At 39.8% G+C, this 27,938-nt stretch overlaps 3 protein-coding genes across 5 annotated transcripts; 2 read left to right on the top strand and 1 right to left on the bottom strand.

The window, feature by feature from the left end:
- Positions 1-45: 45 nt before the first annotated feature.
- zcchc17 (zinc finger, CCHC domain containing 17) lies at positions 46-4,789 on the bottom strand. 2 transcript variants are annotated; one of them, XM_028036853.1, is made up of 7 exons: positions 4,700-4,789; positions 3,144-3,323; positions 2,185-2,285; positions 2,000-2,091; positions 1,820-1,920; positions 1,555-1,694; positions 46-866 (listed from the first exon to the last, which is right to left on the bottom strand). In XM_028036853.1, exons 2-7 carry the CDS (start codon positions 3,280-3,282, stop codon positions 705-707), a joined length of 735 nt encoding a protein of 244 aa, XP_027892654.1. In that variant the 5' UTR covers positions 3,283-3,323; positions 4,700-4,789; the 3' UTR covers positions 46-704. The 2 variants fall into 2 exon arrangements, with proteins under 2 accessions (XP_027892654.1, XP_027892655.1); XM_028036854.1 differs by having other exon boundaries at positions 4,610-4,708.
- Positions 4,790-4,821: 32 nt separating this feature from the next.
- On the top strand, positions 4,822-10,488 carry snrnp40 (small nuclear ribonucleoprotein 40 (U5)). The gene is made up of 10 exons (XM_028036852.1): positions 4,822-5,072; positions 5,668-5,797; positions 5,906-5,999; positions 6,148-6,313; positions 6,447-6,569; positions 8,553-8,673; positions 8,747-8,829; positions 9,067-9,128; positions 9,936-10,039; positions 10,212-10,488. Exons 1-10 carry the CDS (start codon positions 4,962-4,964, stop codon positions 10,259-10,261), a joined length of 1,044 nt encoding a protein of 347 aa, XP_027892653.1. The 5' UTR covers positions 4,822-4,961; the 3' UTR covers positions 10,262-10,488.
- A 3,944-nt stretch (positions 10,489-14,432) lies between these two features.
- nkain1 (sodium/potassium transporting ATPase interacting 1) lies at positions 14,433-23,438 on the top strand. 2 transcript variants are annotated; one of them, XM_028036463.1, is made up of 8 exons: positions 14,433-14,583; positions 14,909-15,310; positions 18,204-18,341; positions 18,441-18,521; positions 19,656-19,853; positions 19,975-20,035; positions 21,244-21,325; positions 22,019-23,438. In XM_028036463.1, exons 2-8 carry the CDS (start codon positions 15,257-15,259, stop codon positions 22,026-22,028), a joined length of 624 nt encoding a protein of 207 aa, XP_027892264.1. In that variant the 5' UTR covers positions 14,433-14,583; positions 14,909-15,256; the 3' UTR covers positions 22,029-23,438. The 2 variants fall into 2 exon arrangements, with proteins under 2 accessions (XP_027892264.1, XP_027892265.1); XM_028036464.1 differs by lacking the exon at positions 14,433-14,583 and having other exon boundaries at positions 14,606-15,310.
- Positions 23,439-27,938: the final 4,500 nt, after the last annotated feature.

Below are 27,938 nucleotides of genomic sequence, written 5' to 3'. Positions count from 1 at the left end.
ACTATGACTTCAAGATCTTTCAACAAAGAGGAGTCAGGAGGCTCGTTGTCGTCTTTACAGGTGAAAACAGATTTAATGGAGTCAGCAGGTCAGGAAGCGGGTTGTGGGAATACACACATAAACACATGCATCTACAACAACATGAAAACATAAACGTAAATCTGAATGTCACCATAATATGAGGGTTCTGTTGTGTTCACTCATGCGGTATTACATTTCCTGTTTGTGTGCGTGTGTGTGTCTGTCAACTTTACCCCCCCAATGTCTCGTTAATTGATTTCCACCAGAAACCAGATAGCTGTAAATAATATCTGCATTTCAAAAAAAGGTGGATGTCTCCCGCTGCCATATAATTTACACATATTTGATTACACAAGAGGCGAAGACTCGAATCGCTGTGGGCGTCAGAGGTTACTCCAGGCCAGACAGGGATGGTCACATGACCTTTTGTTCAAAACAGTATTTTCCTTTGAGCTTTCACAGGAAATATATTACCAATAAAAACAAAAAAAACACTGCTAAATTACGACTGTATTTTCCATAGTTAGCTTGTGGTTTGTAAGGAATAATGATGAGATAAGAGACCGCAAGCCTATCGCTTTGTTTTATCAACATGTGCATGTGTGATAGTGGTGGCGTGACAGACTGGAGGCATGTGCGTGTGTGTGTGGGTGTGTGTGTGTGTGTGTAGCTTTCCGGCTGCCTCAGCTGTGCTTGTGTGATTTCTGTTTCTTGTGCTTCTTCTTTTTCTTCTCCTGCCTGTCGAGACTGTTGCTATGACGCCTCCTCTTCGTTTTACACTCACTGCTGCTGTCGCTGTCTGACTCCTTTCTCTCCCTCTTCTTCTTCTTCTTCATTTTCTTTTCCTGAAGAACACATATAAGTATAAATTTGTAAGTGCCTCCTAAAAGTATTTATATCCTTGGTACAACCACATTACAGAATTTGCTTTATTAAAGTGATAAATAAGCTCATATTAGCTCTCAATTTTGAAGTAAAGGGGGAAAAAACGACAGGGTTTGTCGTTTTTAACAAAACAATATGTGAAAAGTGTCGCAGATTGTCATCGCTAAATGTGCAAAGCAGGCATACCATAAAATGACTTGCAGCTGTAACTGGAAATGTAGTTCTTCAAGTATTACTGCAGTGGAGCTGGACACAAATGCCTGCAGCGATTTTTTTTTTCTAAAAAATCTTATCGTTTTCCCGTTACTTCACATTTAGGAAACACTCAAAATCACAACAAAACCCATCACGGCTTATGGTTGTAATTTATCAAAAAGTGACAAAGTCCAAGGAGTCGAGGAGTTCCTCAAGGCACTGTGAAAGGAACCTGAACGTTGAGGCTGCAGATACATACAGAACACTGACAGCAGTTTCATTACCTCAAAACTGGGTCACAGCTTTTCTGTCAAATCAGCATAAAACAGGAGTTCTCATGATGCTACTGCCATGTCGGATCACATGAGCTGTCAGACAGCCGAGGTGAGAAACATCGGAGGAATAAACAGGAAGGGAAAGCAGGGCAGGTTTTCTTTAATTTAACATTTTCACCTTCTTTTTCTTCTTTTTGTCTGAGTCCTGCGGTGGCCTGTTTGTGGCTGTCTGCTGCTGCTGTGCCTCTTCATCGTCCTCTTCAGGCACAAGAGCGTACTGCAAGCCCGGAGCTGAGAAACAGTCCTTTGTAAAGTGACCTGAAAGGAGTCTTGAGTTACTGAAACTGACTTTGAACAACTTCGACATGAGGCAGCTGCTGTCTCAAAATTATTTTTTTCATAATTTGATTCTTTCTTTTACAGTTCTAGTCATGCTGGGTCACCTTTGCAGCCACACTTTGAACACGTCGTGTTGAGTACAGCCTCCAGAGTGATCCTGTTACTCGTGTGATCTCTGAACTGCTTCCTGCGCCTCGCATCCTGACTGTAAACACAAACAGAGGAGGATAACACTCTCCTTTGCAGAAACACACACACACACACAAAAAACTGTAAGCGCTTACTCTGCCATAACATTGTTGGGGTCCAAGTCTTGTCCTGTTCCCTGATTTACAGCCTTCATGGAGAAGGACAGCTTCACCTTGTCACCTTGAATCTGACAGACAGGCAGAGGAATGGTCGTACTGCGGTGACGCTGGATTTACATTCCACACCTGTGTGTGCTTGTGCTTTTTTTGTGTGTCGTTACCTCGCACCCAATGACTTTGATCCACACATGTTCGCCAACATCCACAATCTCAGAGGCATTTTCAACTCTGGAGGCAGACATCTCACTGACATGAACCAAACCTGTTTATAGTGGAGTTACAGGGTTTTTTGTTTATATAAAGATGTCACACAAAAATAACTTACAGGATCAAAACATACCATTCTAACATGTTTATAGCCACACATCATAGCCAAGAATGTCATATTAATTTTAGGCTCTTATTTCATTCAGCCAGATACCCGGACACGAGGAGTCCAACTACTTTAAAGTCAAGCTCCTATGTGTAAATGTGAACAAGTGATGCTATTTCATGTGATTAAATTGCAAGTAAATTAATTGTATGTTCTATTTTTATCCCTCTTAGGCTTTACTTAACTTTTCTCCGAAACCAAACCTTTGCTGAGTGTGCCCTCTAGGGGTGAAAAGCACTAGCAATTTTCCAAAGTGGCCAGTGATAAGGCATCATCAAATACATAACTCATAGGCTAAATATAGATTTCAGATGACCTGCTTCATACAACTCTCATATATCTTGAGTATGCTTATATTGTATCCCTCCGTATGCTTTCCATAGCCCATTATGTGTGTGTGTCTTTGGTAAACATGTATCATTAGCATATAAGCATAGATTTGTGGAACATATTTTTTCTTGAAAGGGGAGCAAAAGGTGTGCATAATAAGAATGAAATCGGATTGTGTTAACATAAAGCAACATTTTCCCACAGACGTCTCTCCCTAAGCAGACGTGGATCACAAGATTTTGAAGAATATTTTGCCCATCATTTGAGAGCACTCTGGTTTATTTTTGTAGCTATAATAGTGATTCACCTCCTCACTAAAGCTAACCTAAAACCTTAAACCTGTCTTTGTCTGTAACATTTTTTCCCCCTGTTATGATTCTTTACTTTAAAGTTCCTTTGCAAGCCCTTTTTACCAACCTTCCTTTTTGTAACCTGGCAGTCGGACAAAGGCTCCGTAGCTTTGCACAGAGACCACCTCTCCTTTGGCAATACTGTGCAGTGGCGGCAGACCATCCAATCCGGCCGGCTCACGACCATGTCCACCTCGATCAGACATTATCCCAACTATGGGTGGGTCACAACTGTCTTATGGTAGATCTGGTTGACAGATTATTAAACAGATATTAGGATTTGCAACATCATTAAAAGTGACGGAAGAAAATATATAAAGTAACAAAAGGCACATTGAAAGGTCTACTTTTTCTCTGTTTTGAAATAAAATAACACATTTACACCAGTAAAGAACGGCATAAAGTAGTAAAATAAGTTTGTTTGTTTTTTTATTTATTCCAGCAGCATAATCTCAAATCAAAAATTTAGGAACATTTCCGTGGTCAGTAATCAAAATCCATGTTAAGAAATATGCAATAACTAAAGCATTATTATTGCTTATGCAATATTTTTTTACGTTGATCAGTGAAAGCTTTTAATTTGCAATCATGACTTCCTGTTTTCCTGGGGTACAAATAAGACCCGAAACAGAAGCATGTTTCAAAATGGAAAAGAAACGAGAACATACCATTCTAGTATGGATAAGGTATGTTGATCTTAATAAGATAGAGAAAAATAAACTTATTGCTTAAAATTAGAGATAATTAAAAATGTTTACATTAATTTGAACGGTGACAGACAAGGCTGGAAGAGGACCAAATTTTGTCTTGTAAACACACAGTTTGAGCAGGACGTTAAGGAAGGTAAAGAAAAGAATCCAAAGCTCCTAAGTCTAGAGTCTAGACGCATCATCTCATGTGAAAACATGGTAGTGGCAACATCATGCTGTGGAGGTGCTTTTCCTCAGTAGGTACATAAAAAGTTGTCCTGAGATGATAGGAATATTGACAAAGCTACATAAAGGTGAATCCTGGATGAAAATTTGTTCTTCCAGGTTCACCTTCAGGAAGAGTACTGAACTTAAACATATTACGATGAAATGGTATAGATAAAAACACATGCCGTTAAAGCCCAGCTCTAAATCCAATTGAGCAACTGTGGATAGACTAGAAAGTTATGTTTACAAACGCTCTTTATCCAAACTGACTGTGCTTCTGTTATTTTGCAAAGAATAATGTCCAAAAATGGTCACAGAATACAGAAAAGGACTTTACAATCAGTAAAACCCTTTAAAAACAACGTATTGTACACTTCACAGTAATGCGCTACTTTCTGTTGGTCAAGCATATAAAACCCAAATAAAATACGTCGAAATGTATGATTCTAAACGGAGTAAATTTTAAATGCTGCTGGACGCAAGGTGTATGAATCATACAGGAAAAACAAAATACTAACCGATGGAACACACTGTTTACGTTTTGTCAAGTAACACAGAGACGGGAGGTATCACATAAATGCTTAAAAACCCACATTCATATATTCAGTCTACTCACGCTAATATTTCATGCAGATTTATGATTATTAAAGGAAGAACTGTGATAACTTGGACAATAAGCCTAAGAAAATATAAGTCAATGCTGTACCTTTCGTGATAATTGTACGGTGGATGTTTTACATCCGGTGTCAATCTCTACGCAGGAAGCTGAATAGCCAATCATCGCATCCGGCTCAAACTTTGACCAATGACAAGCCTTCTATCCAGCGGAAGTATTTCCATGCTGCGTCTTTTCCGTTGTTGCTGCTTCCGTCGACATTCTTTTTAGTTCAACAAAGTCCATTCATTTTCTTGGATAACCTGTAACCTTGTTTTAAGGGATTTTCTGCTCTTTTTTCGGCTGTTCCGGGATGATTGAGCCTTTGAAGAGAGCCGGCGACATGGCGGTGGTTCCCTCCGCCATGAAGCGGCCCCGGATGGAGCTGGTGGCGGCGGCTCAGTCCCAGCAGCTCGTGTCCGCGGTACGAAACCATAAGCTGCTGTGTCTTCATATCTGCTTCTTTTACATACATGATCCTTACATTAGCTTGTTATTGGGTGATTTAAAAGTAATAACTGAATAAGGAGATTGTTTTAAAATACATTTTATAGAAGATGACTTGTTAGTTAAGCAGGAAAATATCTAAAAGGAAAATACATCGATGTGTTTGATGTATTGTATGCATCAAACTGTTTAGTTGTATGCCTTAAATGGCACACATGCGATCAGTTCAATGCATTTAGGCATTAATCATGATCACCTGGATGCTGATTATCACCCTAAGCAGTAATAATCTGTTAGATGTGGCGTGTCTTTATATAATTCAAGTCTTACAGAGTTTTAAAATTGATCCAACTTTAAAACTGTTCTGTGGCTCCACTAAGTCAGCTTATGATTGCTTAATTAATGAGATAATTTGCTTTTATCTTCACTGAAACATTGTCAGTTTTCCTTCTTGGAAATTATTTTTTTTTAATCAAAAGTACAGCAAAATGCCAGTACATCCTTTTTGGGTTTGCATCATAATGAATTAGACGGGTGTGATGCAGAAACTATAAATGTTTGTGCTCCCGTAGGGCCCTCCACGGACCTCCAGCCTGCAGGCCCCGATCATGTTGATGTCGGGCCACGAGGGCGAGGTCTACTGCTGCAAGTTTCACCCCAACGGCGCCACGCTGACCTCCTCAGGATTTGACAGGCTCATATGTGAGTCGCTGCCAAAAGTTAGACTCCATCTACCATTAGACCAGAGCGCAGCCGATGGACCACTGTTCCAGTAAATAACATATTGTTTGCTTTGTGACGTTGCTGCAGTGATGTGGAACGTCTATGGAGACTGTGAAAACTTCGCCACCCTGAAGGGCCACAGTGGAGCAGTGATGGAGCTGCATTACAACACAGATGGCAGGTGTGGGCAGCTGTCAGAGATGATTATCCCATTCTGAAAGAAAACAAAATTGCTGTTTCCCTTATTTGTTGTTTTATTTTAGAGATATGTTTGCTGTAAACATCTATAAATTCTTCTTTTGGCAGTGATATGTTTTTGTATATTTCAGCTTGTTGTTCTCGGCGAGCACAGACAAGACTGTGGGCGTGTGGGACAGCGAGACCGGTGAGAGGATCAAGCGTCTGAAGGGCCACACCTCTTTTGTTAACACCTGCTATCCAGCTCGTCGGGGGCCCCAGCTGGTGTGCACTGGCAGTGATGATGGGACAGTGAAGGTGGGTTATGTGTTAAAATAATCCATATAACGGCTCAGTGGCTTATTGTTGAAATGAAATGCATACCCGACCACATTTTTGCACTTTAAAGTTGGTCATAAATTAAATGTGAATGCTTTTTGTCGCGTTACAGCTTTGGGACATCCGCAAAAAAGGGGCCATCCACACTTTTCAGAACACATACCAGGTGCTGGCCGTGACGTTTAATGACACCAGTGATCAGATTCTATCCGGAGGCATCGACAATGACATCAAGGTACTAACATCAAAGATACCAAACAATCCTAAACATGGTAGTACTTACAATTAAACATTCAGTATTAACGATAGTAAGTGATACTTTTTTTTTTAATTATATATTTTTTTTCAAATTGAATTTTAATGTGAATTGTGTTATAATAAGGCTGCACAACAAATGCAGTATTTGCTCGATACTAAATTGTAAATGTCATGTTAGGTTTTAATCAGATGGAGTCTCACTTAAATAGATGCCCACACCTGACTCAGATGATGAGGTGTAAAACGTTAAATGTCACAGACACTTTTAGAAGAATAGCAATGATGGATGAGAAAAAGAGAGGAAAAATGTGAGCCTTTGTATACCGATATCGTCCTCTTAAGGCATGGGCTGGTATGGTAGCCTCAGGGCAACCTTTAGCAAATGGATGAAAAATGTAAAACTTGATTTGTTTACATTATTTAAAACAGAAAAGCATCAGTTATTCAAACTGCTTCAAAATTACATGATATTGTTAAAGTTAGAATAATGTGAGCTCTAATCAACAATCATGAATCGCAGTTGGTTTTTTGTGAACGTTGAGCTGAATTATGCTTTGTTTGTTTTTTGTATCAGTCGTGTTGTCACCTCTGCTAAACGGAGAGGAGCGGATTCTTCTGACCTTTCTCTTGGACCATCTGGCAGATAAATAGTCATAATTACTGCGCAGATGTTGCCTTTCGTTTACGTGACTGAAGGTTTTGTTATTTTTAACGAGTGACACAAACCTCGTAGTGCTCTAAAACTAGATGCAATTAGAAAAATTACCTTAATTGACGCTCTTTTGGTCGAGCTTTCAGACCCATTTTGTGTTTTGATGACAGCAGCATTAAAACATATGAAGGAAAGCATCTATTTTTGCAGTTAGGCCTCAATAAAAACGAGTTTATGTGTCCAAAGTGAAGTCAGGTTATTAAAACTCTGTTATGACCTCGTTGATGTGCTAATTAGAGAAATAAAGTCATGACCTACTTGTTATTGTTGTTGTCTCTCTGCTACGTCTATACCTTGATTTTTCAGTTTTTGTAACTGGGAATATTTCTAGCTTATTTTGTCTTGTGAGGTAAAAGTGTGGTAGCCATGTTTCAGCCAGCTGACCGGCAGATGAGAAAGAGACTAAACTATGTTACTCTATGCTCCAAACAGCCACAGGGTGAATCCTACTCCTACCCTCTAGTGACTCTGGAACTTGTTCTGGTTTCATTAAACAAACTTTAAGGTGGAGGATATAAATAACTGAGAATTTTAATAGTTTTTGAATGTAGCTATTATGGCATTGTGTACTATTACATTAAAAAAAAGGCCAAACGTGTTATTTCTTCAAAGAAATGTAAACATAAATTTGTGCGAGTTGAAATATTTTTGGTCCAAATATAACTATACTGAAGGGTAAAATAAGACTAAGAAGTGGTTGGTTGCATGTTGTGCTCTCTGATCTTTTATCCTCTAATTGCATGTTTTCCTAGGCTACCCATCATTCCTGGAAAAAGTGACAAAGCAGCACTTTGAGTCAATACACACTGTAATCCTCTGAGGAAATACAAACAGAACAGCCGGTAGAATTTTAACTCTTTAAAATTCTTCATTCAGGTCTGTCTGAATTTCAATTAGTTCAATTCTATTGAAAAGAAAATATAATTTTTCCAGTATTCAGTTGGCTCTGTTGAGTACAGTGGAACTGCCCTGAACTAAACAGAACAAAAACAGTTCAACTTTTGAGAGACTCCAGAAACTCTGTGGGTATTTATAGGACAAAAAAAAGTTTTACAATCCCACTGTTTTCTTCGACTCCTGCTGATGCCCCTTACAACCATTGGTTTTTACCACCATGACTCAGAACTCATGGCAAGCTCTCTGGCCCCTCAGAAACGGCACCATATCCACCATCTGCATCAGATGGCCTATTTAAAGCTCCCTGTGTGTTCTTTGTGAAAACTGTTTCTCAACCCACTCATCGTGCAGGTGTGGGACCTGCGGCAGAACAAGCTGATCTACAACATGCACGGCCACGGTGACTCTGTGACCGGACTCAGCCTGAGCTCCGAGGGATCGTACCTGCTGTCGAACTCCATGGACAACACAGGTAGCGTTGGGTTTCATGTGGCTCATAATGTGGATGAGTTCTGTTGTTTTAGAACTGTGTGTCTTTCACACAGTGCGGATCTGGGACGTGCGACCGTTCGCACCCAAGGAGAGATGCGTGAAGATTTTCCAGGGTAACGTCCACAACTTCGAGAAGGTAATCCTGATTTGTTAGTAGGAAAAACAGGTCAAAGAGTTTAATTAGACACTAAAGCTAAAACCTTTTAGGAGTTTTTTCATACTGTTTGGCTTCATTCAACTGTTTTGTAATGGAAACTCATCATTCAGTCACTAAATGCCTTTTTATTTGCTTGAACTAATTGCTGCTCTGAAGGACTCGCAGATCACATCTCATTGCTAATGCAGCCTGTTGCGTGTTTTGCTGTTTGTTCAGAACTTGCTGAGGTGCTCCTGGTCCACTGACGGCAGTAAGATCGCAGCAGGTTCAGCTGACAGGTAACAAACAAACCACCAGACAACACCGTAAATGTTTTCTGTACTAGCAACGTCCTTGAATTACAGAGTAAAGTAGAACTGTAGAGTCAAGATGAAGGCTTTTTCAGAGCATTAGATAAAATTTGCAGAATTCAAAATTAACTTGCATGCAAGTAGGAGCAAAATGTTTGAAATCTCTCAATTCTTTCTTTCTAAAGAAAGAACATAAACAAACAAAAACAAGTCTTATTAAAATTCCTGCTCCGCTTGTTTATTCGGTTTATCCAGTCTTGTTTTAACTTTAATTGTTCAGAATTAAACATAAGCACAATTTATTAAAGTCAAAACGCTGGGTGTCTGTGATGAGCCCTTATGACATTATGTGTTAACTGTATTCTGTATAACTGAACTAAAAAACAACTTTTTAATACAAAAACAGAAGAATAACAAAAGCTGCATGAATGTGGGCAAACCCTTAAAGTGATGCCTGATTGAAGCAGTTCAGAGTCAGCACTCATTCTTTTGTGGTAGCTACATCTTGACTTGGTAATATTTACTTTCTCTGCCTTGCTTTACTTTTCCAGATCTGTTAGATTATGCAGACATCTCTTTTTCCACTACAGATGAACTCAAAGGTTTTCTTGATATGTCTGCACAGAGACATTATGAAAAAGCTACTAAATCATAAAAAAACGAGTTAGATGAGAGACCGTTCCAAATTTATTTCTGTCCCTTTGTAAAGGTGCCTTTCAAAGATGGCGACAGACTGAAAACACCAAGACAGATTCTGTAAAGTGATTCTTTCTGCTGCTCTGTCTGCCCTCCCAGATTTGTGTACATCTGGGACACCACGTCCAGACGGATCCTGTACAAGCTGCCGGGTCACGCCGGCTCTGTCAATGAGGTGGTCTTCCACCCAGAGGAGCCTGTCGGTGAGTCAGTCACTCAGCTGCTGTAGCTTAGAGCAGAAACCTTTGAAGCATCAAAGAAGTGCTTATCTTCCTTTTAGGTCACAAGCTAACCTCAAATGCAGTCTTGATGTAGTTTCTAAATGCATAAAATCTGTTAATTTTATTGGGCTGTTCATCTGTTTTCTCTCTGCAGTGCTGTCTGGCTCCAGTGATAAACGTCTGTACATGGGAGAAATTCAGTAGAGTGTGTGGGTGTGTGTGGATGTGTGACTGTGTGTGTGTTTATGAGCGGCCTGCCTTGGAAGTGTTTTATGGGCACTGATGGAGTTCATTTTACATGCTTCGTCTCGCCTCAGAACAACCTCAGGATGAACTTTTATTACCATCAGTCAGCCTCAAAAATGGCCCTTTTTTTAAAAACTTTGATTTATTTCTTTTTTAAAAATAAACTTGGTATTCAGTAAAAGCAACTCTTGTCGTATCATTTTGTCACTGGTGTTTTACTATTATGCGGGGGAGAAGATTTACATTTGTCCTTGTTGGCATCTAAAACAGACCCAGCTGTTTTTTATGGAGGGATAAAAGAGCTACTATGGTTTTGCTACATGTTTTTCTTTACTTCTTGAACATTGAAATAATTTTCAAACAAGGAAAAGTAGAAGTAATTATAGCATGTTGTTTTAAACATTTTGAGGCTTGGGAGTTTTTGGAGTCTGTCTTCATGCACATAGTAAACCGTTTTCTAGTTCACATATTTTGGCCCTAGAAATGATCCTGCAGCTTTTCCCAATAGTTACAGCTTTTCTATAAATATTTTACAATCCTTCAGTGATTATGTGATTACCAGTTCTCACAATGCGCTGTTGTTTGGAGCGTATTTTGTTTTAGAGGACATTTTTGTTCATGGTTTGGAAGAAAAACTTTAATATATATCTGAAGAAGGCTTCCTACTAGGTTCCTCTAGGGATTTTGTTTGGGTTCCTGTTGGAGTGTTTGGACACTTTTAAGGGATTTCCAGTCTATACATCACCAAAACAACATTCTTAACACAAAGTTGATCTTGTTGCTAGTGTGGGTTGGACTCTGCCAGAACTGCACCTTGTCTCCAGTTCTGTTTGTGGTGAGCATGGAGAGGTTTTAAAGGCATAATGAAGAGTGTCGGGTTAAAGAAACCCAGGGTCTCTTTTTGCAGATGATGTCACTCGGTTGCTGTATTCCTACCGTGACCTTCAGGGTTCATTGGATCGGTTTAGAGCTCAATGAGAAATGGTCCAACACCAGAGATTCCCTGTAAACTTTTGGTCTTTGAGAATCTCTCACTGTGATTCTCAGTGTTCTGTGACCAAACAAATCCAGTTTTATATCACTAAGAACTGAATGTGCTGACCAAGAAACGAGGCTCTGCTCCAAAATCTGTTCCTTCAAGGATAGAAATCTAAACCAGCTGTTGACCATGTTAGTTTGATGGCTTGCTACCATGGTTACTGGTGCAGTACACAAAGAGGGACTTAACCTCAAAACGAGAGCTAGATGGAAACTGGGACACAGTTGGATGTTTCAACAGGACAGACTTCTGGAGTAGACCAGACTTTGACCTGCCTGAAAATCTGCGGCTCTTATGCTGAAATGACAGAAATATGTTGCGTATAAACCTTGTTAAGACACATAAGTGTTTTCGGTTGAATTGCTCTAGTATGTAAATTGCTTGTTCACCTTTTTTCCTAGCCTGAAACATACATATAGGACCCAAATGGAGTTAAGATAGGCTACATGGCTCTATGGTAGCAATGTAGGTTAAATGTGTGATGGCTTTAACAGGTATCTTAGACCAATATCTTTAGAAATGTTTGAGTTTATATTGTGAATACCTATTTAAGACTTAACTGCTTAATTGGTTTTCCAATATTGGTTGTTAAGCATTTAATCATAATAATGAAGTAGAATAAAAGGAACATGCTGTGGGCCTAGTCCAATTATTCATCTAGTGTGAAGAAAATTCACATGGGTGCCACAAAATTGAATTGGTTGGTGCCAAGGTCGGATTCAAAATTTTAACAAACGTTTTGGTGAAAATTTCGAAGAGATTTGAGAACTTTTGGTCAAAACCGCATTCAAAGTAGGAGCATATGACTTGGAGCAAGCTTCTTATATTTCAGGTTAAGTTGACAAGACATAAACCTCCGTATATCATTCCATAATTTCTTCCACAAACAATTTTAATAAGGGAGTAAAAAAGCTGAGACAGAAAAACAACCTATTTAATGTGCCTGAGGCTCAGCTACATCATGCGTGCATTATAATACCAGAGGACAGTGTTCTTAATGATAATGTCTGCTGTTTGTTCACTTTATGAACTAACATGTACAAACTGAATGTAATAACTCTATTACATGGTGGGTGCTGTTTTCCATGCTCATAAAGCGGTCATTATCTACCGCCAGTGTTTGCTGACTTAGCCCACTTTATTGGAAGGAGGCATGGCTTGAGGTCTGGCAGAAATGAACCACGGCTGTTAAAGCGTGCCTTTTATTTCCCCTCTGAACAATAATCACAAACTGGACTCTCCTTGGCCGGAGTCCACACTGGTGTTGATGATAACACACTGACTCATTCTCCGCATTTGGCTGAACCTCTTTAACCATTTCGGGATCTCTTAAATTGGGGAGTATCACATAAATTTTATTTTTCTGAGCTCTATATCATGTTATAATGTCGCTGCTTCATTAAACATACCGGGAGTATTGCTTTGACTCATTTATGCATGTTTGAGAAATCCTTGAATCTGACGCCTTAACGGCTGGTCATACCATGCACCACCTATTTACCCAAAGCTCTGCCTTTGAGCTTCCGTCTCCAGCCGAGCTCCACCAGACTAGCGGCAGCAGCAATTAGCAAACTCCTGGTGGAACTGTGCATCTGCTTAGCTTATCATACAAACTACAATGCCCCTAAAAGTGGTTGTAAACAGCATCGATGGACATCTTGGAGAAGCATTGTTGGGATGGTGCAATGAAGGGGGAATGTCGGAAATGGAGTTGATTTTTTTGAGACAGGCACCAGCCACCATACGACCCTGCAAGGATATTCGGATATAGACGATGGACGGATGGGTGGACTTCATCCGCAATGTTTTGAGGTGGAAAGGTAAAGCGTATCATCCTACAAACGCTTGGTTACTTTTCAACAACGTAAGTGTTGATATTTTTATTCAAATCAGTTTATAGCTAGCAACAGGGACTCCAGGAGCAGCACAGAGCAAACAGATCCAGATTACGTCCAGAAATAAATACAGATTCAAAATTGGTGACATACACACAAATTCAATCCTAATTATGACAGTAACTACGGGAAGGATTAATGGATTAAAAGTACAGCAACATTCTTAATAATAATCTGAAGATGGAACCGAATTGGATTTTTCAGCAAGAGATTGACGCTAAACACAGAGACATGGAAACTCCGAGCTGGTTTCAGGGAGCAAAAAGAAACCCATTAGGCTGACCCGGTCAGTCAACCGACTGGAACACAAATGCAAATCTATGTAAAGAACTGACTAAAGAGCATGGAGGAGGCAACAGAACCTTCAGAACTTGAGGAGAGTTTATGTGGACGAAAAGGTCAAAATCACACCCGACCAATACATGCGATCAGCGTCTCCGCATAGGAAACATCTTGAAGTTGTCGTCCACTAAACAGAATTTTTTTGCTAATAATTAATGCCACTTAGGATTGTCCATGTGTTACACATTCATTTCTGGACTAGACTGTGTTGATATCTTATATGTAGAAATTGTTTGGCCGTTGCGGTCATATCGCAACAGGATAAACAAAAGTATATTTAATGTGAAAAAGTTTACTGTTACTAACTGAAGATCGGCCTGTCCGCTCTTAAATTCATAACCAAATATACAGTACAGACCAAACGTTTGGACACACCTTTTAATTCAATGAGTTTCCTGTATTTTCATGACTATTGACATTGTAAATTCACACTGAAGGCATCAAAACTATGAATACCACATGTGGAAATATGCACTAAACAAAAAAAGTGTAAAACAACAGAAAATACCCTTATATTCTAGTTTCTTCAAAGTAGCAACCTTTTGCTGTGATTACTGCTTTGCACACACTCTGCATTTTCTTGATGAGCTTCAAGAGGTCGTCACCTGAAATGGTTTTCACTTCATAGGTGTGACCTGACAGGTTAATAAGTGGGATTTCTTGCCTTATAAATAGTCATGAAAATAAAGAAAACCCATTGAATTAGAAAGGTGTGTCCAAACTTTTGGTCTGTACTGTACATAAGAAACTTTCTAGGAGCGTTATAGGTGAAAGGTATGCCCAGTACCCCCCACTGTCCCGGGTGTCTGTAGTTCTTTTGAACGCCCCTGCAGAAACCTCACGGCTCCTCATGGGGAGGGGGGGCTCGCTGTGACTGTGGGCCCCCACCCCCTCACCCCGCTCTCCCTCTCTCTCCCCCCCGGCTCCTCCTGCGCTCGCCCCGGCACCGATTGTTGACAAAAGACGCTGCGAGACGGAGACGAAGGAGGCCAGAGCCGGTGCTGGTGAGCGGGTCTCCCCGTTAACTTGATTCGTTATTTCTCAGCTTCTCCTGGCAGAGCGGGATCCCAGCGGGGAGAATGGGAAGGAAACCCGCCGTGGAGGGAGGAGTCCGGGCGGGCTGCTTTGTGTCCGCGGCGGAGGAGCCGACCGTTAGCCGTAGTGTTAATGCGGGGTCGGTCCCCTCCTCCCCGCTACCTCCTCCTCCCCCCCACCTCCGTGTGATCCGGTATCATATGATGCTCATTTCAGTCTGCAGCCGGGGGCAGATTGTGACAGCTTTCCGTCTCTCTTTGTGCCTTTGTGTGTGTGTCCCCCCCTCTCCGGAAGGTGTGGCCGAGGTGATTCGGAGTCGGTCGGACCTCGCAGCATCAGCAGCAGGCCGGTGTGAAGCGGACTCCTCCAGCACCTCCTTCCTTCTCATCACCTCTCCCTTTTCCTCCGCCTGAAAACATTCCCGCGACTGAAATTGTGTAGACAAAAGCGGAGGCTGGAGATGGATCAGCCACTGTGAGTGGAAGCGCCGGAGGAAGCGGCTGCGGTGGCGGCGGCCTTGTGCAGGTCTGTTCATCCCGGGAATGGTGTGAGCTGAGACGGGAAGGCAGTCTGGATCTGACCGGGGACTCGTCGTTTCCCCGGAGCCTCCGCGGCTCGAAGCCGCGACCCGAGCCCTCCAAAATGGGGAAGTGTGACGGCAGATGCACGCTGTTGGTGATCTGTTCACTGCAGCTGGTAAGTGAGCATGCTTTGATACAGAGCCGGTCCAAGGCTGAATGGGGCCCTGGGCACATATTATAACCAACATAAATCTCTACTAATGTTCCTTTACTATCACTCAAGTTTAGATCCCTGCAGTTCTCCAAATCACATTTAATTTACACCAGATGTATTGACTCTTTAAACTCTCATAAAAAATAAAAAATAGTAGGAAAATCTTTTACTTTAAAAACAATGTTTTTTAGATGCTTTGACAAAATATCTAAATATTGATATTGTTACATTAATATTACATTTTATATTTTTACATAAAGCGTTCAACAATATAGAGTTGAAGTTTTTGAAGTTAAATCAGGTATAAAACATACATACTGACCCATAATATAATTTTGCACTTGAGTATCGCTATAAAGCATTTCATATTTACTGTATGACTCTGTTAGACAGTTGTTTTTTTTTAAAGGACATACAATTTTAAAAACATTTCATGTTCTGTAATCATTCCAACATTAAGAGTTTGCATTTCACGAGGAAACTGTTTCTTGAAAGTTCACACTGCCATCTTTGAATTTTGGATAACACTGGGACTTGGCTGCAGTTGTACTTAAATCCTCCACTAGAGGGCATGAAACAAGTACATCATTTGATGCGGCAGGTTTTTGAGGAAAATTACTTTTTTTTTTTTAAAGACGCAGAGGCCTCAGAAATTCATCCATCCAAACTGATACATTTAGCATGATAGGCGTTTGTGTTAATATTTTTTACTGTCGTCAGATTTAATTAGTTTTCCTGTTTTAAAGGTAGAAAACGTAGAGTGAAACCAGCTGGTTTACTTTTACTACATTAATCTGTTCCACATGTATTTTAAAAGCTTGTTACAACGTAACTACACAGATTTACATGTAATATTTTACATTAAGGACCAGAAGTTTTGTTTTGCATGATTAGCACTGATAAATCACCCTCATTTGGGAGCCCTAAGCAGCTGCTTAGTTCACTTTTTGCCTTGGGTCGGCTCTGTTTTAATACGTTTGTGTTTGTGTGTCCACAGCTGAGACTGCCTCTCTAACCACCAAGATATAATTAGAGCGGCGTGCTACAGACACACACATTGTAATCAGACATTTTTGTCCAGCCTCCCTGTACAGTCACACTCACACATTCACACACAGCCCCCCCCTCCACACACACACACAGCTTTGAGCTGCAGCTGCTGGGGCGCCATCCCACATTACAGGCGAGGCTGTGGTTCCCTGAAGGAGAGGGAACAGGGTAGCCTCTGCATGTTGGTGTAGGCAAAACCATGTGAATCTTTAGAAGAACTCGCCCATGAATGTACGGGGTCTTAAACGGAATATAATTAGGGGCCCTACTTCCTGTTAAGGTCACCAGGCACCACAGCACCATTAATATGCCATAAAAAGTGTCCAAGATCTAATTTTTTCCGGTGTTGTCAATTTTAACACTAGTTTTATATTTCCTTAGTACACCAACAACAAAACTGGTGGTGTTGATACAGTGGTAGAATGATAAATAATAATTGGTAGGCTAAGAGTATTGTAGAAAAGGTTATTTCTATTACTTGTTTGTAGGCCTGTCACAATAAGCAATAAATTAATTAATCGCATGATAAACTAAAGCAAACTCAATCATTTTCATTTGCTTGATTCATCGTTTTTCTCTTTTCTCTCTCCTTTTACCAAAACTGGTCTTTAGTCTGGTGTTTTGGTATCAATTATCCCTTTTTTGAAAGACAATTTTGTCTACAGAGACTTCAGAATTCATTTTAGTTGTTGTTTCTGTTGTTTTGTTTACTTATTTTGGATATTTAAAATGTTTTCCAGTTCCTATGTTTAAATGTTCATCAAAATTCAAAGTTTATTGATGTTTGAGAAAGTGTTGCATTATTCTTCCATTGTTGCTGTCATGTTAGTTGGAAATTGTCTCAAAACAACAATATTATCTTTTATTGTTCTGGAACAATTTATCGTTTGGCAAAATTTGTTATCGCGACAGGCCTACTTGTTTGGCAATTATATACTCAATTTGGCAAGACGTTGCCATTTTAATTGGTTGTAATAAAAACTGTCATTTATGGAAACAGATACATGTATAAATGGAAAACTGAATTACTTGACATATCATTAATATTTAAAGCTTGTTTAGAAATTAGCCTCATTCTTGATAAACATTCTACACATTTCAGGTTTTCAGCGCTCAGATGTCTCCAGCGCCTCCTATTGGCCTGGGGCAGCAGCGCAGCTCGTCTATATGAACAATGGTCACACTAAACTGGCTTACGGTCACAGTGACATATATACGCCACCAACGCCTGTTGATGCATAATCAACACATACCCTGCATCACATTAGAAGCACTTTGATGCCATCTAGTGGTTGAAGTTGTGATAAATTCTACCTAATACAGCTAATTTACACGCTGCAAAAACTTTTGATGAATTTAGAATCTGTGTGACAGCAAAAGCGTTGTTTAGGTTTTATGTAATTCAGGTAGTAAAATGTTATGGCATTCCTTTTATAATGTTTAATAAGTACGACATGGTGTGAGTGTGCCTAGCAGCCTCGTTAGAGCTGCTCATTGTGGCCATTGTTTGCTGTGCTGATGAGTTTTTGTGCAGCAGAGGGATTTGGCCCACAGATTCTCATTAGTTTGGCCCAGCTATTTTTTTTATTTTTTTTTGTAAGGGGTGGTCCTTTTTACAGTCACTGGACTGGCTGGTGCTCCAGGCAGTTTCCATGGTAACAGCTGCGGCAGCCTCGTGTATGTGTGTCCCTGTCACTCTGTGCGTGTGTGATACCTTGATTAAGTGAGGACGCTTTATGTCCCTGCGTGCTTTTGATTATGCCTCCTCTGACGGGCCCTTGTGTGTGCATCTGAACCTCCGTAGGTGGCGGCCCTCCAGAGGCAGGTGTTTGACTTTCTGGGCTACCAGTGGGCTCCCATCCTGGCCAACTTCCTGCACATTATGGCCGTCATCCTGGGCATGTTTGGCACTGTGCAGTTTCGCTTCAGATACCTCATTTTTGTGAGTGCCACGTACCCCCACCCCTACCAGCATTCCACATTCCTGTCACTGAACTGACATAATTTCCTAAAAGCACTTTTGATTGGATCTTTCTGGCAGTATGCAGTATGGCTGGTCCTGTGGGTTGGATGGAACTCCTTCATTATTTGTTTCTACCTGGAAGTGGGAAACCTGTCACAGGTAAACATATTCAGTTCTGTGAGTGTCCATGTGTTACTCTAATAAAAACCTATTTTATTACTTTTTATGTAATCTATTTTAAGTAAAAAATTTTTATTTACGTCACTTGTTTCAAATCAGTTTTTCAGGTCCAAAAAATTATATAGGGTTCACATTATGTGCTATGTCAAGAAACCGAAATTTCTTTGAGAAAGTAAGATGATTAGGATAGAAAAAATGCAGAGCAGAGCTTGCGTTACAACTGTTTCACCATTCAGCATCGCTGTCATGACACCAGAAAATAATCAATATCAGTAATGCTTCGGTCCATAATGGATGAGTTGGGCCAGCCTCCAGCATCACTGTTGTGATTTCCATAAATACATTAATCGGTTGTCTCAAAATTCAATATTTTTTTATCTTTTATCTCCTCTAGAAATATTTACAATTCTACCAGGATAAATTTAATTAGTCTGCCATGAACCTATGGATTCACGCTTTTCACCCTTTTCACAGAGTGTTAATTTTGGTAATAATAAACTGTCATCCTTCATTCCAAACCCAACTTCGTTTTTCTGCTTAAAACTTGAAAACTCATCCTGAATGACTAAAACCAGGATAGACAAAAATATAGTAAAAAAGAATTTTAGTTGTTTCGAAAATCTGAATGAGTTATAAAAAAATAGTCAACGAGATTTAATCTTGGGCAGTAGATAGTGAATTATGTGATACACATATGTGTTTAGCAGCAACATGATACTTGCCTAAAAGTATAAAATTGATAATTGCATTTATTTCATTCAGGTCAAACAATCCTAATGGTGATGTTGTATATCCACTTTTGAAATTTGGCAATTTAAGGTTTTGAATGGTCAAAGTTTAACTTAAAATTTCAGAGTTCCTCTGCTTTTACACTTTCTAATTTAATAAAGAACGCAGTCTCTCTTTTGTAAACGATGGTTTGCTGTGTAGCTTTAGGATTCTCTTCTTGCATAGAAATTGCACCTAAGTAAAGAAGAATTAGAGCATGTTTAAAGGTATCAGACCTCTCCTTCCGGTGTTTAAAAGTCTGTAACATCTGAAGACTCATTGATGTTCTGAAAGTCCCTTTATGTTGTGCGGAGAAACATCGCTGACCAATCAGACGCTTTCCAGGACAGGGACTTTCTCATGACTTTCAACACGTCCCTCCATCGTTCGTGGTGGATGGAGCACGGCCCCGGCTGCCTTGTGACGCCAGTGCTGGACTCTAGGATGGCCCCCGACGACCATCACGTCATCACGGTGTCAGGATGTCTCCTCGACTACCAGTACATCGAGGTGTTGAGCTCGGCCATCCAGATCCTTTTGGCTGTAAGTGTCTTGACACAAGACTTCCTATTAAAGCTTGCATCAGCACCCGTCGTTGTTATTTTTCGAAGGCTGCTAAACCAAAACGTGCAATCTGACTGGACTATTTCGAACTTCTCAACAGCTCTTCGGCTTCGTGTACGCCTGCTACGTGAGCAAAGTCTTCCAGGATGACGAGGACAGCTGTGAGTGCTCTCCGAGGGTCTGCTAGTGTCGTGACAACGATATCGGGTCGACTCATCCTGCTGCCGAGGATGTTCTTTTTCGAGAGAGGTCGCGGTAGCGCTCAATAGGTTTTGGGTGTGAGAGATGCCATCTCATTGTCTTCTCTTGCGTGAGTCATGCTTAGAGATCTCAGCGCACAGGATTCCCTCCGGGTGATTTGAGCTCCCCGTCTGTGGGCAGCATTATGTGGGCTGGAGTACTCCCACCGCCACAGAGGCTGTCTGTTAGGCCGGCCATCTATGGGTCTGGAGGGCCTTTCTCATCAGAGTTTAATTCTCACCCTATCAGACACAAAAACTGGTGTAGGACGTCGTATGATTGATGTTCTTTCTCTGAAGTCTGAAAAGTTTTGCTCTCATGTGCATAATGGAAATAATGCCCATCAGCATGTGTCGTCCTCAATATTACATTTTATATGGATGTTAGTAAATGACCGCATCATCCTCATAAGTAATTTGTGACTCATTTATGAGTTACAGTGCAATGAAAAATATTATATAGTCTCTTTGGTCAGGTTTAATGGTTCCTCTGGTAAATCACTTAAAAGGGGAACAGACCTAAGTCTATTAGCTACTCTTGAAAAAAGGAGAGAATAGAGAACACACCTTTCAAGGGAAGCAGATGTGCGACGACCTGCTAATCTAATCGCCTAGCTTGAGTGGAATGTTCTCTCATCTTTCCCATTTTGATAAGTTATTAGAATAAACTGGCTACCGGCTGCTAGTTTCTCCGGGGACATAGAGGTCCATTTGTCTGAGACACTCTTAAAAATGGAAAAGGCAAATAGAACATTCCGGTAAGGTGAGGCCGGTATCTATAGTCAGAGAGTCAATTGAAATATTTTGAAACCTCTGGATCTTTGGCAAGCCAAGCTGGTGGTGGACCAAACGTCATCCTGCCATCAGGGCTGGAGAGCAGGGTGGTAAGAGAGGTGAAAAACTGCTCAGCTGTAAAAAAAAAAAAAAAAAAAAGCATTTTCTGGTCACAAAATCAGCAACCATCCATTTAAAGGCCTCTGTGCACAACAGAAGATGTTGCTGTAAATCCAAGATACAGTCAGATGAATTCATAAACTCTCTTATTTTTATAGATTCGGATTAAACTAGAACACTTGGTGATATTGATGTTATATTTCTCTTCTTTTTTCTTTTTTTTTTGCCTTTTCAAGTTGATTTTATTGGTGGATTCGACTCGTACGGCTACCAGCCTCCCCAGAAGTCCTCTCATCTGCAGCTGCAGCCTCTTTACACGTGAGTCACAAAGTATTCACACACGTTGAACTACTCCATGTTTTGTCACAATGCAACCATCAATGAATTTTATTGGGATTTATTTAAAACTAACCATCATAATGGAGTCCATAATTGTGAAACAGAAGGAAAGATAAGAATGAATTTGTATTATTACGTCAGTTTTGTTCTGTTCTCCCTGAATAAGAGCTCGGTTCAATCAATTTCTTTCGGAAGTCACTTAATTAATTAACAGAGATGTGCAATCTCAGTATAAATCCAGTTGTACTGAGAAGGCATTAGTGATAGCGAACATTGAAGAGCACCGTGGGAATAAAGATGTGGAGAAGTTTCAGAACCAAACTTTGGAAAAACTCTCTGCGCTTTTTAATCCATCAGTGGGACAAACTTAAACTTATAGTCAGAGCATTTTATCATATTCATTTATTAGAGTGGTCTAATCAAAGTCCGGCCGTAACTGCAGCAAAAGGTTGCTCTCCAACCTATTGACAGGCAAAATACAAATAAAGGTCAGAGTTTAGTGGCTTCTATCAAATAAATTAAAAAACAATGTATAACTTCCCCTCCAGAAATAAATTATGCACTAATATGTTTAATTTGAACACTAAAATCATAATAAAATACACTGTATTTCTTATATCATAGGGAATTATCTCTAATTCTGACTATGATCTAATCCTTTCCTCCTCCCAGGGCTGGTTAAGTGTCGGTAGCGCCCCCTTGAGGCCCAAGCCTGAAGTTGTCACTGTGGATGGAAAGAAAGAAGCGGCAGGTTGCCCACCACCCCACCCCCGATTACACTCACTCGTTTGTGTCGCAGTTTACCCGAGGAGCGGACCTTTGACCCCGGAGAGGAGAGACGGTGTGAGCATGTTTGCGTGTGTGTTTTGTGTCCGAGGAAGGAAAACTGAAATCAGCCCTAAAACGAACGTTGCAGAGCTCAGGGACGAACCAGCAGTTCCCGGTGGGAGAGGAGCTGGAGGGAATTCAGAGAAGATTCACTCTAAACTGCCAGCTCTGAGCGCTTCCTCCCGAGTCGACGTGTGTGTGTGAGTGCGTGTGTGGGCGTGTGTGTGTGTGTGTGTGTGTGATACGACTGCGCAGCTCCGAGCTGGTGCTTCGTGGTTGTACTCTGGACTCTACGACCACTTTGCGCCTCTGTGTTTGTTTGATTTCTTTGCTGGGGTGAATGTTCCTGTGTGTGTATGGATGTTTTTGGAGGGGCGGAGCCGCGTGATAGACCGAGGCACAGCTCGTACCTGTTGTCGTTTTAGAGTGTGACGTTAAAGCTAGAGCAGTCCTGCAGTTTCCTCCTCCCAAAGCCGTCTTTCTTTCCTCCCATGCTGCTGCAACTGCACACCTCAGGCCCGCAGGAGAGGGCATCGAAACCACGACTCCTTAAAGGATAAACCTCGCATAAATCAGTGTTTGTTCTGGTACAGAAGAACTAAACAAACAAGCAATCAGAGTCTGTCGTGCAATAATCTCACACACACTCCGTGTGACTGGTGTTATTTTGGACCGTAATGCAGCTGTTGGACAGTAATCCCTCCATGCGATGTCCTGATAATAAAAGGTGGCGATTTCTGTTTTGTTTCCAGGAGTGTCTGTGGGGCACGTGTTCAGATCAGATGGCTTTGGGATGAGGCATTAGTGTGTATTTTTATTTTTATTTGTTGGGGTGGGAAGTAGTACTGTGCATGTAAATAACCAGCCGATGATTGTTTTGTTGGTTCTATTTACAGAAGAAGAAGAAGAAAAGAAAGAGGGCCACATTATGGAGGGAGTGGGAGGGATTACAGCAAATTTGTTTTTGCTTTGTACCTGTTTCTCTTCTTCTCTCTTTTTGTATATATCATGTTGCCTTGTTTTAGCCAGTTTGCAGTATTCCTCCTTGTTGTATCAGGAAGACATTGAGTCCGAGCAGCTCGTTCATTGACTCTCGTCAGAACAGGGTGGGGAGGGGGGGGGCGAAGGAGACTTTAGAGACTTTTTTTTTTTTTCAATAATAAATGTGACAGAAAGTGAGAATAAAGGAGACAGGTATGAGGTGCAGACCTCAACGGGTGTAAAGTAAAGTTTGAAATAATAAAAGTACACTTTCTACTTCAAATGTGACTTCTGTCGTCCTCTGCATACACGTTTGTCTCACTGAGTAAACTAAGGTTGAATAAACTGAGTGCTGTCATGACTGGTTTTGTTTCTCTGCATCCCGTTTCACTTCAGTCGTTTGTTAGCCGTCAGCCTTGAAAGTCTTCAGCGTACAGAGGAATGGCTCTTAAAGAGACGGTGCACAGGAAAATACGGGAGCCGTTCCTGCAAATATACTCAAGAATTTAACATTTTTTTCACTTAACATTAACGGCGCAATCCTTTCGGTGTCCCAGTATGTTAAAATTGGTATTACTTTAATATTAAGCACTACAAATGAGAAAATACTTTTTTCATGATGTAATTTTTTTTTTACCATCACAGACACAATTGTTTTGTGTAGTTTAATAAATATCAGCATAAAACCCCCAAAAATAAGCATAAGAAATGGGAGCAGGAGCATTTTTCCCCCCTTTTTTTTTTTTTTTACAATTTTACAACCATAAAAGGTGCATTTTATGGAATTGTGGTTCCATATCCATGTTTTTGGACTTGGTTTGTATGTGTCCGAGTACTGACATATACAAACATGCAGACAGCATGCAGAAGGGTCCTGGCCGGCCTCAAACCCCTAAGTCATCCTGCTGCACAGCAGTTGTGTTTCTGCTTCACTGACCTCACAAAAAAACTATACAAACATAAAAAAAATTCCTAAAATATCTTGTCTGATGGATTACTCTAGTGGCACATAACTGTAATAAAATAAAATAAAAAAATACGTATGGTCTACCTTGCAAAAGCTTTAAATGTCTTTTTAGATGAATCTACACATTTCATCCTGATTTTAGTTCTGAACTCTGATCAGACCAATGCATAACTTTAATTTTCTTCCAATTATGACCAATTAAATCTCTTTATATTCAATTTATTCAGTTTTCTAACTGAAACCTCTACATGTCCTTTTATCAAACCCTTCCTGTGATTATTGTGCCTTAGTGTAAACCACCTCCTGTTTTAACTACTTTGTTTTATGTCTGTCTCAACGTGGCTCTCCGCCAGACCTCCCTCTCAAAAATGTTTTAATTTGTTTTAGTTTTTTTCTTCCTGATAAAATAAAGGAAAATAAATTAATTCATATATTAAAAAAGAAAAATTTAATAGCTAGGTGGGTGTTTCTGGGAGGTTGTGACACTACAAATGTATGCATTGCAAAGAGAAACAAAAGAAAAATAATCATGTATCAAAAAAATCTTTAATCTCATCTCCATAAATTACGGAAGGTGGTCTCTGCCTGCCCCTCTTGCCCACTTCTTTTTTTATGCTTATATCCTCCTTAAACATAAAGCTCATAAATAATAAATCTGGCCTTACATTTTACCCTGTAATTACATAAATGTAATCTGGCATGCAGTTCTTTCCACCACAAGTTAGCCTGAACTGTTTAGTTATTTATCGCCCACCAGGGTATAATAAATTATGTGTAATCTTCTGTTTGCACGCTATTTATATGACTCATTACTCCCGTTCTGACTATGTTTATCCATGACGTAAAGCAAACAAGCAGCCTGTCAATGTCCCAAAAGTGTCCATATTTCTCTAAAGGTAACCCAATTAACGGGAATGTTTTGCATCCGCATTACATCATCCACACACTGTCAGCACTCTCTCTCTCTCTCTCTCTCCCTCTGTGTGTGTGTGTGTGTGTGTGTGTCTCTGGGTGGACACTGGCACATTCCCAAATGCCCGCTGGGGGTCTCTTTATTTAATTATTTATTTATCCTCCGAGTAACACCCCCCTCTCTTTTCCACGCCGTCCCTTCACATTCCTGGGAGGTAGCGGAGCATCCTGAAAGCCACGCTCTGGATGGCCGTGCGGTGCAGCGCGCCGCTGCCATGGCTGCACGCACCCGTTACCGTGGAGACCCGGGTTGCTTTGTGTATCCACCACAACGAGACATCTTTCTATATCACCACCCAACAAACTGAGGAATAATACCAACATCCTTTACATCATTCTAATGGGTAATTCCCTGATATCAATGCCAAATCTTAGTCATTATTTGCTACGGTATTTTATCTAATTAATTAGTGTTTATTTAATTTTCTGGGATGTTTATTTTACTGACACAGCAGCGAGTACAGCAGATCTTTAGCGCGACCAGCTTTGTGAATGGGGTTAAAAACAAAACCTTAACAAATACGGCGAACAATACCAGCAGACAAGACACTGGGACTTAACAAAGGGACCGGTGCGATGTGAACCCTCCCTCTTAACTCTGTTGGAGGCTATGGCAAGCTAATTCATCATATAAATGGGAAGACCTTATTTTGACAATATTAATCTTTTCCTGGACAAAATAAAGATTTCAGGCATTCAGGAAAATTTTACATTGGAGATAATTTACATGTTTGTCATAGGACAATTGATTTCACTTTTTCCATTCTGTGTAATGCCAACACGTTCTGTGAAGTGCATCATTGTTATTTCGGATATCTAAAACCGAATCATCAGCAGGAGAAATTTACATTTTTGATTTTAATAAACCCCTCTTCATTACTCAGTCGCATTGTTTTTTTTATACATATATCTAAATGAAACACATTTAATATTCCGTTTACTTAATTTTTTATGTGTAACATGACTAAAGAGTTTATTAAGGAATTTACATTTTTTTTAATCAATGTGCAAAAATTTAAATAAATCAAATTTCCCTTTTAATTATTGTTTTCACAGGCAATATTTGATTTTCTCCCAATGCATAGCAGTGACGTGGTGCTATAAACTCTACCAAAAGGGGGCAGTAATGCACCAGGTTGAGGAATCCACCACAAAGACTTTGTGGATTCTTGTTTTAAAACTTAGAATGAAATAGATAATAATGACAGACTAAAGAGTTCCTTCTGGAATTATATTTCCTTTTGATAAACTTAAATTATTGATTGTGGGAGTGTTCTATTGTCGGAATGCTTGCGGTATAAGAAAGCACTTTTTCACCCTAATCAAATAGCAATTACTTAGTAAAAAAACGACATAAAAGCAATATGTCTGTCTGGAAAGCATGGATAGCTGAAGCAGAATTGAAATAAGAAGAAACATTTTAGATATTTGCCATACATCTGTCATGGTAACTGGATAAACTGTATTTTTGTATTTATTGTATGTAAAATGAAGAACAATCCAGACATCGTTAAGATTATTTTAAATGTTCAAAACTTAACAATAATAGATGTTCCAACATTCAAAAAGATAACTACTAACACACTTGATCATTTAATACCATATCGAAAGGTAATCGTTTTTCCCGATTGTAAAATGACAAATTACAATCAACTTGTATTTAGTGTTTAAGCTGCGTAGATGATAACACGTTCCTGCTGTAACTTTTGTTTGACTCGACAAACTTTGCTGTAATTTGAAGCTATGAATATTTCCACAAGGGGCAGTAATGCGTTTAATTTGTTTGCCAAATTAGACAAACAAATGTCTAAAAGCCTGTGAGGCTTTTAGAGGTTCATCATACTTATTAATAGTGACATAAGAAACAGCTTTCTGTTGTCCTCACGCTTTTTCAGCCATATCCCAGAGAAAAAAAAGAAGACATTATGCTTTACCAATCTGCTTGACAGCTTTGTGTGGGGTAATATTAAGCAAAACAAAACCAAACAAATTAGTTATATAATATAATTATTCAACAGTAGTTTTGTTTGAAATGTCTATACTTCAACTTTGAATAACTAAACATTTGATTGTTACTATCCAGAATACATTTATAACAGGTTAAATAAAAATGTCTGACATCAGATACCATAATAGGAAGAAAAACAATATTTAGAAATATCTACGGTGATATTATGGATTGTAAATAACTTACATATATTTTTTTATCAAACTCTCACAAAATGCAATATGTGCCAGCTCTTTTGAAGCAGAAATTGAGGTCACAGACTTTGCTAATGCCAATTCCAACTTCAGGATACTACTGTATTTGATTGCTCTGTTTAGAAACTAAAAACATTTTACTTCTCGGTACCATGATATTATGTGTGCATGAGGTTAATTGCCACATAGAACATATACAGTAGGTTAGATTGATTTGTATCGCCAAATTGCAGATGTGAAAATGTGCAATTTAAGCCACTAATAACCATTGAGTGGCACGTCGAACCCAAAAGTCGTAACAGGATTTCCAGAGTTTAATGAAGTCTATTGCTCAGGCAAGACTCAAAATTTATAACAGAATAAACACTTTAACAATTTAATAGTCTGCAAGTTCATATTTTTAACTTGATTCACTTGATTCCATGTGTCAGAATGTGCTTTTCTGAGTCCATGGACCATTTGTGATCGTTTTGTCCCTGTTTGCTTGTAAAACTATTTGCACTTAAGTGCCAAAACATTTGAGCAGGTGATGTATTTTGGAATTTATTTTTGAAATTATATTTTTCTCCAACTTGCACTTATCCCTTTTAAACTAAAAAGGACAACTTCTGTCCTTTCAGCATTTTTGTGCTGTTCAAAAAT

This window comes from Xiphophorus couchianus, chromosome 13 (genome assembly GCF_001444195.1).
Source record: "Xiphophorus couchianus chromosome 13, X_couchianus-1.0, whole genome shotgun sequence".
In the NCBI taxonomy this organism is placed as follows: Eukaryota; Metazoa; Chordata; class Actinopteri; order Cyprinodontiformes; family Poeciliidae; genus Xiphophorus; species Xiphophorus couchianus.
This window is presented reverse-complemented; position numbering and strand designations above follow the sequence as displayed.

What these genes read in the sequence shown, in the direction of transcription:
- zcchc17 (XM_028036853.1), bottom strand. Translation starts at nt 3,282, where the DNA reads ATGTCTGATCGAGGTGGACATGGTCGTGAGCCGGCCGGATTGGATGGT. An exon ending in GCCAGGTTACAAAAAGGAAG is followed by an intron (nt 2,286 to 3,143) that starts GTTGGTAAAAAG and finishes CACTATAAACAG; the next exon opens with GTTTGGTTCATGTCAGTGAG. An exon ending in ACAAAAAGAAGAAAAAGAAG is followed by an intron (nt 867 to 1,554) that starts GTGAAAATGTTA and finishes TGTGTTCTTCAG; the next exon opens with GAAAAGAAAATGAAGAAGAA.
- snrnp40 (XM_028036852.1), top strand. Translation starts at nt 4,962, where the DNA reads ATGATTGAGCCTTTGAAGAGAGCCGGCGACATGGCGGTGGTTCCCTCC. An exon ending in ACGTCCACAACTTCGAGAAG is followed by an intron (nt 8,830 to 9,066) that starts GTAATCCTGATT and finishes CTGTTTGTTCAG; the next exon opens with AACTTGCTGAGGTGCTCCTG. An exon ending in CCACCCAGAGGAGCCTGTCG is followed by an intron (nt 10,040 to 10,211) that starts GTGAGTCAGTCA and finishes TTCTCTCTGCAG; the next exon opens with TGCTGTCTGGCTCCAGTGAT.
- nkain1 (XM_028036463.1), top strand. Translation starts at nt 15,257, where the DNA reads ATGGGGAAGTGTGACGGCAGATGCACGCTGTTGGTGATCTGTTCACTG. An exon ending in AAGTGGGAAACCTGTCACAG is followed by an intron (nt 18,522 to 19,655) that starts GTAAACATATTC and finishes GACGCTTTCCAG; the next exon opens with GACAGGGACTTTCTCATGAC. An exon ending in CCAGGATGACGAGGACAGCT is followed by an intron (nt 20,036 to 21,243) that starts GTGAGTGCTCTC and finishes TGCCTTTTCAAG; the next exon opens with TTGATTTTATTGGTGGATTC.